Here is a 15849-nt window from a genome sequence, read left to right as displayed (position 1 = left end):
GGGTCTATAGCAGGAAGCGACTCCAGGTGGAGAGAGAGACCCACCTTGTTGTGAGAAGATTACAATGACTGGGACGTTACATGTTTCAGGTGTGAATTGTTTTACTGGTGAACATTTTAATGTGACAATTATCCATTCCCCTTAGCTACGAATATTGACCTCACCATTAGGCGCTCCTAAAACCTCTTGTTCCTCTGTGGTCTGGTGCTATGTTTAGGTGTGTCTCCAGGATGCACATCAGGGGTGGAGGCAGTGTGCTGCTTAAGCAGCCTGTGGCCTTCTATGACCTTGGTGGTCATCCTCTGGAGGGCCTAGAGCTGGAGGGCCCGGTCGACTTACCGGTGCCACAGTGCCACCCTGTTCTACCTACTGCCCTTGAAATGTGCCAGTCTCAGGGGGTGAGGGGTCGAAGATTCAGAAGAACTAGAGGCTGCCGGAGTCTCCTTGGTGGAAGGCGATGGGTGAGCTCCAGTGCTTCCTCCACCCTGGAGCAGCTGGAGTGAGCACCAGAGGTCTCTGCCAGTCCTGGAGGCCCGCTGGTGTCTTCCCCATGTTGTTGATGCCCTCACCGATGGTCCTCAGTAACTGGGCAAAGCTCTGCAGTACCTTGGCACTGTCCACCTATGTCTGGGTCACGTCCCTCGGTGAATGGGACATGACGTCCAGACCCTCAGCCATGGTATTCAGAGACTGAGCCATGCCTTGGACACCACTACTCATAACTCGAACATTGTGATCCAGATTTTCCACTAGGCTCGCCACCCTAGCAGTGTTGGCCTCAGTGCCACTCATTGTCGGCAGCATCTCCTGCTCCTGGAGCTTTTGGGACTCCTCCAATCTGCTTTTCAGTCACTGGAATGTCACTAATGCCCCTTCTTGAATGTCACGGCTGTGTCCTATCATCTGCATCAGCTCTGGGAGAACCTTGTCCAGAGGCTCGACATCCATCTGGGACCCAGCTGTGTCTTGGGATCCAGCAGTCCTCCGACTGCTGTCTCCCTTGCTGCCTCCACCTGATGTGCATCAGCAGCTGTGCGGTGCTCATCAGATTGTGCCCCCAAAGCCTGACCATTAATGTCGCCCACCGAGGTGTGTCCCTCTGCGCTGGTTGAAGGTGGTGACAGCTGTGATGCCTCGATGGTGGTTTCCTCAGAGCTTTCCTCCGAGATGGTATCTTGGGTGGCAGGTGTAGGATACGGCCCAGGATGGCCCGGCCTCATCAGATGGTAATCCTGTGAGAAAATGGACATGTGGTCTGTGAGATGGAAGGGTCATTTTGTAGAACATCACTTGAGACAGGTCATCTGGTTGAAGAGGCAGTGGTCCATCCTCACCTCTCTGGCACAGGCCAGCCTCACCGCCGGTTACTGCTCTCTACTCGGGCAACCCCATGATCTCCAGGGCGTGTTCATCATAGGGGGTGAGTATTCGCAACCCTGGAATTCCATCTCCCAGCTTCGCCCTTTCCTGCTTATTATGGACTATCTTTTCCTGCGGGGAGAAAGAGAGGGCATCGTGAGGTCCATGCTTGATGGGTCAGGGTGACTATACCAGGGCAACTCAGCTCGACATTAAAGGGTTGTGGTGAGTGCCAGGGGGTTCTGAGGAACAAGCTTGGAGATTGGATGTGGAGAGGGTGCGAGGTGTCAGCCAGTCGATTGCTGGGGAGGAGGAGGGGTGCGGTTTGGGAATTTGAGGGGTGGCAGGCGGGACTGATGCCAGGAGACAAGTGACAACTTACCCTTGCAGCTCGTAAGGTGTTGTTCAGCTTCCTCCGGTATTGGACGGCCCTCCCCCTGGTCATGTTGCCTGCAGCTGCTACTGCATCCCAGACGATGCTGCTGGTTCTCCAACCCCCTTGGGGGTACTGGGTGCCCCATCTCTCATCCACACAGCCAGGTCTGCATCCAGATACTAAGGAGCAGGTCTCCATGCTACCATCCTGCTGGCCTGACTGGGAATGAGTGCTGAGGGAGCATTTAAATAATGCTCCCCTGTTGTTAGCAGTGAACAGCTCAGCTGTGGGTCAGACGAATCAGATGCCTGGGGACTCAGGCATGGCAAGTGGGGGATTGTTTCTTGCACAAAGTGTCGGTGAAAAATGAAATGAAAATTAAAATCGCTTATTGTCACGAGTAGGCTTCAATGAAGTTACTGTGAAAAGCCCCTAGTCGCCACATTCCGGCGCCTGTCTGGGGAGGCTGGTACGGGAATCGAACAGTGCTGCTGGCCTGCTTGGTCTGCTTTAAAAGCCAGCGATTTAGCCAAGTGAGCTAAACCAGCCCCTCAGGGTAAACCAGGCTCCTAAACCAGGGTGAATACCAATCTTGATTGCGTCATTACAGCCAGCGCAAAACACCCCGTTACTCCCGCTCAAAACGATGCTTAGTCATTTTTCAGGTGACTGGAATGTCCATTAGGATAAAACAAAATAAAAGATTAAAAGACGAGTGGAGATGGAGCTCACGAAAACACAGCCGCTCCTACGCTCACATCACGTGACCCCCCCGCAAGAGAGTTATTTTTAATGAGTGACGAACTATCAATCAATCAATCTTGATATTTTAGTGACTCTGTCACTCATATTTTCTGATGGTGGCATTTTTGTTCACTTAAAATTGTTTTAAACCAGGATATTTTTAGACAAAGTCCTGAAATGTCCTTTGCAGACAAAACACTGACCTTAGCGGGATACTCGCCATGGAAATTTCCACCTGAAATAATTTCTCCCCTTTCTGCAAACACAATCTGGAAACGGATTAAGGGAAAACTACCACCTGATTTTGAAGACTGCTAGCAAGCTCACATTGTAACTAAAGCCGGGTTAGGATGCTGATAATAAAAAAAAACTTTTCCCAATGGATGGGTTGACTGAAGATTAGTCAATCTCACATTTTAGAGATAATTTTCCTTCCTCCCCCCCCACCCTAAGACACTAAATACCTTCAAAATGGTAGAAACTTTGGAAAAATAGTTTAAAGCCACGGTCAAGTTTTGTTTCATAACAATGAAAATGAAAAATGAAATGAAAATCACTTATTGTCACAAGTAGGCTTCAATGAAGTTACTGTGAAAAGCCCCTAGTCGCCACATTCCGGCGCCTGTTCGGGGAGGCTGGTACGGGAATTGAACCGTGCTGCTGGCCTGCTTTGGTCTGCTTTAAAAGCCAGCGATTTAGCCCAGTGTGCTAAACCAGTGTGCTAAATCACCCGATCTTAAAGATATCCATTGTGTGTGTTAATTGTTACATCAGAATGATTCAGTCGTCCATCACGCAATATCACAATCTGATTAAACCCAGCCTTTGGAACGCAGTCAAGGAATGCAAAATATCTTCAACTGAACCCTCAACTTGTTAGAATTTCAAAGCTTCGAGCTTCTGTTTTTTCCAATCACATTAGTATTTACAAATAAACCTTTTAGATGTTTGTCAGTCTACGTGTCCAACTCTGAAATCCTGTTCAGCGAATATGTTGTCCGTGCAAACTAAGGTAAACATTGGCAAGAAAACCTGCCGTTTATATAGCATCTTTCATGGCTTCAGAATGTCTCAAAATACTTCACAGCCAGTGAACCACTTTTAAAAATAATCACTGTTGTCATGGGGATAAAACGGTAGCCAATTTGTGCACAGAAAGTCCCGATAACACCAATGAGATAACCAGATAATCTGTTGATGCATTATTATTGGTTAGAGGATACTGGGATCATTCCCCTGCTCATTTTTCAATAGTGCCATGGGACGTAACGGCCTTGCTTAAGCATCCCATCCAAAAGATGGCATTGTGATTAATGTAGAAATTTGTTACATATATTTTATATTTATGGCAGTAATGTTATTAAAAGTCTGGATTAAGGAACATATTTGTTGCAGTAATATTATTAAAGATATCCAGTTAAGATATCCAGACTTGTATGTCTGCTAAATCTATAATTAGGAATTCATAAAAGGTCATGATTGATTCTAACCATTTACTTGTTTACGTGTAGAGGGCTAATGCAGCATTGTTATGATTGCTGGAGATTCCGTAGAGAGCAGATCATTTATGAAGGGGTTGTATTTAGCCCTAGCTAAGCAGGTCATGTGACATCTTAGTGGGCTAGAGATGGGGTTATTAATGGGAGAAGCCAGGTTGGTCTGTAGTTTTACACTTTGTCATAGGATTTGAGTCTGACAAGCCAGAAGGATTTCAAGTTGAACAGAAAGTTTTGCCAAATTGAGCAAAAGTGTACTGGATCTGCTCTTGAAAGGAACTTTCTCCAAAAGTCTCTACACAGCGAAGCAAGTAAACCTGTTTTGTTAACTTTATTTATACGTGACATTTGAATTGTATTGTGTTGCTTAATTGGTGTTAGTAGCAGATTTAGATGGTAAGTTAAAATTTTTCATTGTGCTAAGCACTGTTTAACTGATAATTGTAAAACTATTTCAATTATGTTATTGTGGTTTATTCTGTTTTTAAATTAAAGTTTGTTTTTACATAAAAGATACCTATTGGTCAGAGTCATCGCTCCTAGGGTGAAGTATCCTTTTCTCGCAGTTTTAAAGAAATTGGTTGGGATCTGATCCGGGATACGAACAAATGTAATCTGGTCCAGTATCCCAACAAACTTTGGGCTCTTGTCCAGGATCCTAACAAACGTTGGGGTCTGGTCCGGGATCCTAACAAACGTTGGGGTCTGGTCCGGGATCCTAACAAACGTTGGGGTCTGGTCTGCGATTCTAACAGTAACTCCAACAAAACAGCATTCCTTTAGTACTGCACTGCAGTGTCAGGCTGGATTTGCACTCCAGTCTCTGGAGTGGGTCTTCAATGCATGACCTACAGTGGTTCAGGAGTAAATACTGACCCCTAAATAAACACCGGGGACAAGGTGAACAGTGCAGCATTGTCTGCAGTCATGTCACTGTTCATTAATGTTATTGTTTATTAACTGAATGTACTGAAATCATTCTGAGGACAACAGCCTGATTGTGAGGAGACTGTATCACTAAAGGATACTGGATTATCAGTGGCACTGTTCATCTCAGTCACCAAAATAGTCTTCACAAATGCAATCGTGTCGTTGACCACACCATGGACCTGGAAGAGAGAAGGTTCAGATCGGGCAAAATATGCGATATATCAAAACCTGGACGTTTGTCCACTTGCTTTACGCTGATGAAATATTTATAGAAATCTGTTGCAGTGTTTGTGCTTTGTAATATCTACCTGTGGGCAGCATCGTAGGCTGTAGGGATCCTGAACACGGTCACAGAACCGGTGGCTTCCTGTGAAAGTTTCACACGGTTACAGTCCCACACCACAGACTTTTCGAAAAAATGTGGAATTGTTACGAGACTAATGATTTACCTGCAATTTCAGATGGATGAACATCAGAATGTAAGAGTGATCGAAAACGTGCGGCTACTTCTACCTGACCCGGATGAGGTCGGAGGTCATGGATACCTGTTTAAATGGACAAAGTAACAGCACCACATTATCCACCAGTCAATGGTTCCAGCTCCTTGAGCTGGTTATTCATATAGAATTGCCAACTGTGATCAAATATCTTCCTGGAGGTATCATCACATGACTTCCTCCCAAGGTCCCAACCATTAGTTGACCAACCCACCCATCCTTGTGATGTACTGCCTTCCTACGCCAAATGGAAAGCAGAAAACCCATTTCCCAATTGGATAATGTTTCCCTGTCGGCCAAACAACCATTTCCACCCACCCCCATTTTCAAACATTTTGTATACCTGGTGAAGAGAAATGGTCAAAGAAAATTACAAAAGATCCAATGTTTTTTTTAATGTCCGGGTGATTTTTCTCCAGGGTTGCATTCAGCAGTGTCCTGTCGATGGAGACTCCAGGCCAATCCTGGAGGGTTGGCAATGCTACATTCATAGCATCAGGAGGAGGGAGCCCTTCACTTCAGTAAGGCAGGCTGGAGAGTGTGTTTAACATGCTACTCACCACTGTCAAAACCTCTGGTTGTGCCTTTCAGAACCTCCAGTGTAAGAGCTGCTATGATGTCTGCCTGTCGAGAAATCATTGTTGCTCTCTCCACGGCCTCAACACCCAGCGATGTGATCATCTGAGTCCCATTGATCAAGGCCAGTCCCTAAAAATTATACATCAATTGAATTGGATGAAAAATCCTCCCAATAATCACTAATTCCACAATTAAAAAACAAATCTGTCAGAAGGATATCTTAGCCTCAAGATATCGAGATATAAAATGCAATTTCTGGAGAGAGCAGTGAACTGAGTGTTAACCTTGCCAGCTAGCTTGTACATCTAAACAGGCAGTCACCCAGTAAGTGCCATAAACTATCAATTCATTCAGCAAATAAAGTGATTGGTAACTATGCAGACTCGCTGGGCCGAATGGCCTCCTTCTGCACTGTAAATTCTATGATAATCTATGATTAATCTAGGACAAAGGTTTGGCACAACATCGTGGGCCGAAGGGCCTGTTCTGTGCTGAATTTTTCTATGTTCTATAGTAACCTACAATATGGCTGATCCTGGAAAGGAAAACAATTTGTGTTTTTATGTTTTAACCCAACATCAAATTATTTGGCAAGATTGGGCATTCCGTGAAAGGGAGAGAAATCTTACAGAACTGCACAATGTGTTGACAAATTGTATGAACATGAATAACCAACATTGGAACAAAAAAAAACAATCGAAAATCAAGAATTGAGACAGATACAGTAAGTTGATCAAGGGCTTTTGCTTGATGAGATACGAGTTGCTAATACCTAGAAATTTGTTCAAATGTTGTTTATAAAAAGTGTACTGTTTTATTACCTCTTTAGCTTTGAGTGAAATCGGCTGGAGACCATGAGCTTGCAAAACCTGATGGATGAGCGAGAATTACTTGTCTGAACAATGTTAACATCAAGTTACAGAATCAGGGAATCAAATAGTGTCATATCTTCTTTCGTTGGCTGTCCGAAGACAGCTCTGACGCACAATGCCATGACCTCCACCATGGGTGGGTGAGCCAGCTTCCTAATCCACCCAGTCCTGTTGTCACCAATCTGATCCACACCAGCCATCCAACCAGCTGACACCCTAAGGTATCAGAGTTGCCGTGGCAATGTGCACTTTTCCATTCATGTTGCAGTCCGGAGATCTGGACAGCAATGGTAGAGGCTCCAATTTTCTTTCCATCGCCTGGAATGTCTCCTGCCAATGGTGTGTGTTGGAAAGATTTATAGGTTCATATTCAACCTGTTTGGCTGTGTTATGAACACCCCTTCCATGGCCATGAGGTCCTGGAGTGCGATTTGAATCTGAAGCTTCTGGGTCAGAGGCCGGGACACTACTCACAGGGCAACACAACCTCCACTTGAGGATCACATAGAATCACAATAGAGCCCCACTGTGAACTTACATAGTAACTTTAAGGTAATAAAACATCCCGAGATGCTGACACCGAGCCACATGAGGAGATATTCGCTCATGTGACCAAAAGCTTGGTCAAAGAGGGAGCTTTTAAGGAATGTCCCAAAGGAGAAAGTGAAGGACAAAGACAGTCTTTGGGAGGGAATTCCAGAGTTTAACACCCAGGCGACTAAAGGCAGCATTACTAAAGATAGAGCAGAGGTAATTAAAATCAGGGATGTTCAAGATGCTAGAATTAGATGGAGGCAGATATCTCGAGGGTTGTGAGGCTGGAGGAGATTACAGAAGGGACGTGGCCAGGGATGGGTCTGAAAATAAGGATGAGAATTTGAAAATGGAGGTGCTGTTTAACTGTGGAAGTCAATGTCAGTCATTAAGAATGGTGGGGGCGGGGGGGGGGGGGGGGTGTGTATTTGATGCGAGTTAGGACATGGGCAGCAGAGTTTTGGATGACCTCAAATTCAGAGAGGGTAGAATGTGGATGTCCAGCCAGGAGAATGCTGGAATAGTTGAATCTGGGAGGTAGGGAAGATGTGGATGAGGTTCACAGCAGGGGATGAGCTGAGGCAAGGTGGAGTTGGGTGATGGAAACAAGTGGTCTCAGTGATAGAAAACTCAGGATCTAACAGAACTGGGTTGTGTAGAGTCAGAATTAGCCTCAACTAGTTGCCAGGGAAAGGATGGGGGTGGTGGTGGGGAATGAAGAGCATGGCTTTAATCTTCCCCATATTTAATTGGATGCATTCTTTGCTCATCCAGTACTGGATGTCAGATAGGTAGTCTGACAATTTAAAGGCAGTGGAGGGGTTGAGAGAGTTGGGTGCTGTCAGTGCATAGGTAGAAATTAATGACATATTTTTCAGATAATGTAACCGAGAGGTAGCACGTAGATGAGAAAAGGAAGCGGCCAAGGATAGATTCTTGGGGACACCACAGAAAACTGTGCTGAAATGGGGAAGGAAGCCATTGATGTAAATTACCTGCCTGTGGTAAGGTCAGGTGAGATCAGTGTCACCCAACAGTGGGCTGGTGTGCTCAAAGGCTGAAGGCAGGTGCACAAGGATCAGGAGGAAAAGTTTAACTTGGTCACAGTCACAGAGATTAATGAGATCCATTTTGGTATTGTGGCATAGCAGAAATCTGATTGGAGAGATTCAAGCAAGGAGTTCAGGGAAAAATGGGGCCCAGATTTGGGAAACATCAACGCACTCAAGGGCTTCAGAGCGGAGAGGCAGATTGGAGTTGGGATAGTAATTTCCAAGGATGGAGGGCCAAGTGTTTTTTTTTCCCTGGATAATGGCACTGAATCACAGGCCGCACTGAACCACAGGCCGCACTGAACCACAGGCCGCACTGAGTCACAGGCCGCACTGAGTCACAGGCCGCACTGAGTCACAGGCCGCACTGAGTCACAGGCCGCACTGAGTCACAGGCCGCACTGAGTCACAGGCCGCACTGAGTCACAGACCGCACTGAATCACAGACCGCACTGAGTCACAGTCCGCACTGAGTCACAGTCCGCACTGAGTCACAGACCGCACTGAGTCACAGGCCGCACTGAGTCACAGGCCGCACTGAGTCACAGGCCGCACTGAGTCACAGGCCGCACTGAGTCACAGGCCGCACTGAGTCACAGGCCGCACTGAGTCACAGGCCGCACTGAGTCACAGGCCGCACTGAGTCACAGACCGCACTGAGTCACAGACCGCACTGAGTCACAGACCGCACTGAGTCACAGACCGCACTGAGTCACAGGCCGCACTGAGTCACAGACCGCACTGAGTCACAGGCCGCACTGAGTCACAGAACGCACTGAATCACAGTCCGCACTGAGTCACAGACCGCACTGAGTCACAGACCGCACCGAGTCACAGACCGCACCGAGTCACAGACCGCACCGAGTCACAGTCCGCACCGAGCCACAGGCCGCACCGAGTCACAGGCCGCACCGAGTCACAGGCCGCACCGAGCCACAGGCCGCACCGAGACACAGACCGCACTGAGTCACAGACCGCACCGAGACACAGACCGCACTGAGTCACAGGCCGCACTGAGACACAGACCGCACTGAGCCACAGGCCGCACTGAGTCACAGACCGCACTGAGTCACAGGCCGCACTGAGTCACAGGCCGCACTGAGTCACAGGCCGCACTGAGTCACAGACCGCACTGAGTCACAGACCGCACTGAATCACAGACCGCACTGAGACACAGGCCGCACTGAGTCACAGACCGCACTGAGTCACAGACCGCACTGAATCACAGACCGCACTGAGACACAGGCCGCACTGAGTCACAGACCGCACTGAATCACAGACCGCACTGAGTCACAGGCCGCACTGAGTCACAGGCCGCACTGAGTCACAGACCGCACTGAATCACAGACCGCACTGAGCCACAGACCGCACTGAGTCACAGGCCGCACTGAGCCACAGGCCGCACTGAGTCACAGGCCGCACTGAGTCACAGGCCGCACTGAGTCACAGGCCGCACTGAGTCACAGACCGCACTGAGTCACAGACCGCACCGAGTCACAGACCGCACTGAGTCACAGTCCGCACTGAGTCACAGGCCGCACTGAGTCACAGGCCGCACTGAGTCACAGACCGCACTGAGTCACAGGCCGCACCGAGTCACAGGCCGCACCGAGTTACAGACCGCACCGAGTCACAGACCGCACTGAGTCACAGACCGCACTGAGTCACAGGCCGCACTGAGCCACAGGCCGCACTGAGTCACAGACCGCACTGAGTCACAGGCCGCACTGAGACACAGACCGCACTGAATCACAGGCCGCACAGAGTCACAGGCTGCACTGAGTCACAGACCGCACTGAGTCACAGGCCGCACTGAGTCACAGAGCGCACTGAGTCACAGACCGCACTGAATCACAGACCGCACTGAGTCACAGGCCGCACTGAGTCACAGGCCGCACTGAGTCACAGGCCGCACTGAGTCACAGGCCGCACTGAGTCACAGGCCGCACTGAATCACAGACCGCACTGAGTCACAGGCCGCACCGAGTCACAGGCCGCACCGAGTCACAGGCCGCACCGAGTCACAGACCGCACTGAGTCACAGGCCGCACTGAGTCACAGACCGCACTGAATCACAGGCCGCACTGAGTCACAGACCGCACTGAGTCACAAACCGCACTGAATCACAGGCCGCACTGAGTCACAGGCCGCACTGAGTCACAGACCGCACTGAGTCACAGACCGCACTGAGTCACAGGCCGCACTGAGTCACAGGCCGCACTGAGACACAGGCCGCACTGAGCCACAGGCCGCACTGAGCCACAGGCCGCACTGAGTCACAGGCCGCACTGAGACACAGACCGCACTGAGTCACAGTCCGCACTGAGTCACAGGCCGCACTGAGCCACAGGCCGCACTGAGACACAGACCGCACTGAATCACAGACCGCACTGAGACACAGGCCGCACTGAGCCACAGGCCGCACTGAGTCACAGGCCGCACTGAGCCACAGGCCGCACTGAGCCACAGGCCGCACTGAGTCACAGGCCGCACTGAGACACGGGCCGCACTGAGCCAGGGGCCGCACTGAGCCACGGGCCGCACTGAGTCACAGGCCGCACTGAGTCACAGACCGCACTGAGTCACAGGCCGCACTGAGTCACAGGCCGCACTGAATCACAGTCCGCACTGAGTCACAGGCCGCACTGAGTCACAGGCCGCACTGAGTCACAGGCCGCACTGAGTCACAGGCCGCACTGAGTCACAGTCCGCACTGAGTCACAAACCGCACTGAATCACAGTCCGCACTGAGTCACAGACCGCACTGAATCACAGTCCGCACCGAGTCACAGACCGCACCGAGTCACAGACCGCACCGAGTCACAGACCGCACCGAGTCACAGGCCGCACTGAGTAACAGACCGCACTGAGTCACAGGCCGCACTGAGTCACAGACCGCACAGAGTCACAGACCGCACTGAGTCACAGGCCGCACTGAGTCACAGACCGCACAGAGTCACAGACCGCACTGAGTCACAGGCCGCACTGAGTCACAGGCCGCACTGAGTCACAGACCGCACTGAATCACAGGCCGCACTGAGTCACAGGCCGCACTGAGTCACAGGCCGCACTGAGTCACAGGCCGCACTGAGTCACAGGCCGCACTGAGTCACAGACCGCACTGAGTCACAGACCGCACTGAGTCACAGACCGCACTGAGTCACAGGCCGCACTGAGTCACAGACCGCACTGAGTCACAGGCCGCACTGAATCACAAACCGCACTGAGTCACAGACCGCACTGAATCACAGTCCGCACTGAGTCACAGACCGCACTGAGTCACAGGCCGCACTGAGTCACAGACCGCACTGAGTCACAGACCGCACTGAATCACAGTCCGCACTGAGTCACAGGCCGCACTGAGTCACAGACCGCACCGAGTTACAGACCGCACTGAGTCACAGACCGCACTGAGTCACAGACCGCACTGAGTCACAGGCCGCACTGAGCCACAGGCCGCACTGAGTCACAGGCCGCACTGAGTCACAGACCGCACTGAGTCACAGGCCGCACTGAGACACAGACCGCACTGAATCACAGGCCGCACAGAGTCACAGGCTGCACTGAGACACAGACCGCACTGAATCACAGGCCGCACAGAGTCACAGACCGCACTGAGTCACAGGCCGCACTGAATCACAGACCGCACTGAATCACAGTCCGCACTGAGTCACAGACCGCACTGAGTCACAGACCGCACTGAGTCACAGACCGCACTGAGTCACAGTCCGCACTGAGTCACAGTCCGCACTGAGTCACAGACCGCACTGAGTCACAGACCGCACCGAGTCACAGACCGCACCGAGTCACAGGCCGCACCGAGTCACAGGCCGCACTGAGTCACAGACCGCACTGAGTCACAGGCCGCACTGAGTCACAGACCGCACTGAATCACAGTCCGCACTGAGTTACAGACCGCACTGAGACACAGACCGCACTGAATCACAGGCCGCACTGAGTCACAGACCGCACTGAGTCACAAACCGCACTGAATCACAGGCCGCACTGAGTCACAGGCCGCACTGAATCACAGGCCGCACTGAGTCACAGGCCGCACTGAGTCACAGGCCGCACTGAGACACAGGCCGCACTGAGCCACAGGCCGCACTGAGCCACAGGCCGCACTGAGTCACAGGCCGCACTGAGACACAGACCGCACTGAATCACAGTCCGCACTGAGTCACAGGCCGCACTGAGCCACTGGCCGCACTGAGACACAGACCGCACTGAATCACAGACCGCACTGAGACACAGGCCGCACTGAGCCACAGGCCGCACTGAGCCACAGGCCGCACTGAGTCACAGGCCGCACTGAGCCACAGGCCGCACTGAGCCACAGGCCGCACTGAGTCACAGGCCGCACTGAGACACAGGCCGCACTGAGCCACGGGCCGCACTGAGCCACGGGCCGCACTGAGTCACAGGCCGCACTGAGTCACAGACCGCACTGAGTCACAGGCCGCACTGAGTCACAGTCCGCACTGAATCACAGTCCGCACTGAGTCACAGACCGCACTGAGTCACAGACCGCACTGAGTCACAGGCCGCACTGAGTCACAGGCCGCACTGAGTCACAGGCCGCACTGAGTCACAGTCCGCACTGAGTCACAAACCGCACTGAATCACAGTCCGCACTGAGTCACAGACCGCACTGAATCACAGTCCGCACTGAGTCACAGACCGCACCGAGTCACAGACCGCACCGAGTCACAGACCGCACCGAGTCACAGGCCGCACTGAGTCACAGACCGCACTGAGTCACAGGCCGCACTGAGTCACAGACCGCACTGAGTCACAGGCCGCACTGAGTCACAGACCGCACTGAGTCACAGGCCGCACTGAGTCACAGACCGCACTGAGTCACAGGCCGCACTGAGTCACAGACCGCACTGAATCACAGGCCGCACTGAGTCACAGGCCGCACTGAGTCACAGGCCGCACTGAGTCACAGGCCGCACTGAGTCACAGGCCGCACTGAGTCACAGACCGCACTGAGTCACAGACCGCACTGAGTCACAGACCGCACTGAGTCACAGGCCGCACTGAATCACAGACCGCACTGAGTCACAGACCGCACTGAATCACAGTCCGCACTGAGTCACAGACCGCACTGAGGCACAGGCCGCACTGAGTTACAGACCGCACTGAGTCACAGACCGCACTGAGTCACAGGCCGCACTGAGTCACAGGCCGCACTGAGTCACAGGCCGCACTGAGTCACAGACCGCACTGAGTCACAGGCCGCACTGAGTCACAGGCCGCACTGAGTCACAGACCGCACTGAATCACAGTCCGCACTGAGTCACAGGCCGCACTGAGTCACAGACCGCACCGAGTTACAGACCGCACTGAGTCACAGACCGCACCGATACACAGGCCGCACTGAGTCACAGACCGCACCGATACACAGACCGCACTGAGTCACAGACCGCACTGAGTCACAGACCGCACTGAGTCACAGGCCGCACTGAGTCACAGACCGCACTGAGTCACAGGCCGCACTGAGTCACAGACCGCACTGAGTCACAGACCGCACTGAGTCACAGACCGCACTGAGTCACAGGCCGCACTGAGTCACAGGCCGCACTGAGTCACAGACCGCACTGAGTCACAGGCCGCACTGAGTCACAGGCCGCACCGAGTCACAGACCGCACCGAGTCACAGGCCGCACTGAGTCACAGGCCGCACTGAGTCACAGTCCGCACTGAGTCACAGGCCGCACTGAGTCACAGACCGCACTGAACCACAGGCCGCACTGAATCACAGACCGCACTGAGTCACAGGCCGCACTGAGTCACAGACCGCACCGATACACAGACCGCACTGAGTCACAGACCGCACTGAGTCACAGACCGCACCGATACACAGACCGCACTGAGTCACAGGCCGCACTGAGTCACAGTCCGCACTGAGCCACAGGCTGCACTGAGTCACAGGCCGCACTGAGTCACAGGCTGCACTGAGTCACAGGCCGCACTGAGTCACAGACCGCACTGAACCACAGGCCGCACTGAGTCACAGGCCGCACCGAGTCACAGTCCGCACTGAGTCACAGGACCGCACTGAGTCACAGGCCGCACTGAGTCACAGACCGCACTGAGTCACAGACCGCACTGAGTCACAGACCGCACTGAGTCACAGGCCGCACTGAGTCACAGGCCGCACTGAGTCACAGGCCGCACTGAGTCACAGGCCTGCACTGAGTCACAGACCGCACTGAGTCACAGGCCGCACTGAGTCACAGGCCGCACTGAGTCACAGACCGCACTGAATCACAGGCCGCACTGAGCCACAGGCCGCACTGAGCCACAGGCCGCACTGAGTCACAGACCACACTGAATCACAGTCCGCACTGAGTCACAGACCGCACTGAGTCACAGGCCGCACTGAGTCACAGACCGCACTGAATCACAGGCCGCACTGAGCCACAGGCCGCACTGAGTCACAGACCGCACTGAGTCACAGACCGCACTGAGCCACAGGCCGCACTGAGTCACAGGCCGCACTGAGTCACAGGCCGCACCGAATCACAGACCGCACCGAGTCACAGGCCCACTGAGCCACAGGCCGCACTGAATCACAGGCCGCACCGAGTCACAGGCCGCACCGAGTCACAGACCGCACTGAATCACAGACCGCACCGAGTCACAGGCCGCACCGAGTCACAGGCCGCACCGAGTCACAGACCGCACTGAGTCACAGACCGCACTGAGTCACAGGCCGCACTGAGTCACAGACCGCACTGAGTCACAGACCGCACTGAGTCACAGGCCGCACTGAGTCACAGGCCGCACTGAATCACAGACCGCACTGAGTCACAGGCCGCACCGAGTCACAGGCCGCACCGAGTCACAGGCCGCACCGAGTCACAGGCCGCACTGAATCACAGGCCGCACTGAGTCACAGACCGCACTGAGTCACAGACCGCACTGAGTCACAGACCGCACTGAGTCACAGACCGCACTGAGTCACAGTCCGCACTGAGTCACAGACCGCACTGAGTCACAGACCGCACCGAGTCACAGACCGCACCGAGTCACAGGCCGCACCGAGTCACAGGCCGCACCGAGTCACAGACCGCACTGAGTCACAGGCCGCACTGAGTCACAGACCGCACTGAATCACAGGCCGCACTGAGTCACAGACCGCACTGAGTCACAAACCGCACTGAATCACAGGCCGCACTGAGTCACAGGCCGCACTGAGTCACAGACCGCACTGAGTCACAGACCGCACTGAGTCACAGGCCGCACTGAGTCACAGGCCGCACTGAGACACAGGCCGCACTGAGCCACAGGCCGCACTGAGCCACAGGCCGCACTGAGTCACAGGCCGCACTGAGACACAGACCGCACTGAATCACAGTCCGCACTGAGTCACAGGCCGCACTGAGCCACAGGCCGCACTGA

General features: G+C 52.9%; 1 protein-coding gene across 2 annotated transcripts in view; it reads right to left on the bottom strand.

Annotated features, from left to right (window-relative positions):
* Positions 1-15849, bottom strand: part of LOC119973227 (histidine ammonia-lyase-like) — an 88950-nt gene that overhangs the window by 32527 nt on the left and 40574 nt on the right. For both annotated transcript variants that reach the window (XM_038810904.1, XM_038810905.1), the window contains exons 10-15: positions 6803-6850; positions 5963-6110; positions 5355-5450; positions 5214-5272; positions 5004-5084; positions 2683-2748 (exon numbers count right to left, since the gene is read on the bottom strand). In XM_038810904.1, coding sequence (XP_038666832.1) covers positions 2683-2748; positions 5004-5084; positions 5214-5272; positions 5355-5450; positions 5963-6110; positions 6803-6850 — 498 coding nt within the window. The remainder of the gene's footprint in view (positions 1-2682; positions 2749-5003; positions 5085-5213; positions 5273-5354; positions 5451-5962; positions 6111-6802; positions 6851-15849) is intronic.

Source organism: Scyliorhinus canicula, chromosome 11, assembly GCF_902713615.1.
Source record: "Scyliorhinus canicula chromosome 11, sScyCan1.1, whole genome shotgun sequence".
Lineage (NCBI taxonomy): Eukaryota > Metazoa > Chordata > Chondrichthyes > Carcharhiniformes > Scyliorhinidae > Scyliorhinus > Scyliorhinus canicula.
This window is presented reverse-complemented; position numbering and strand designations above follow the sequence as displayed.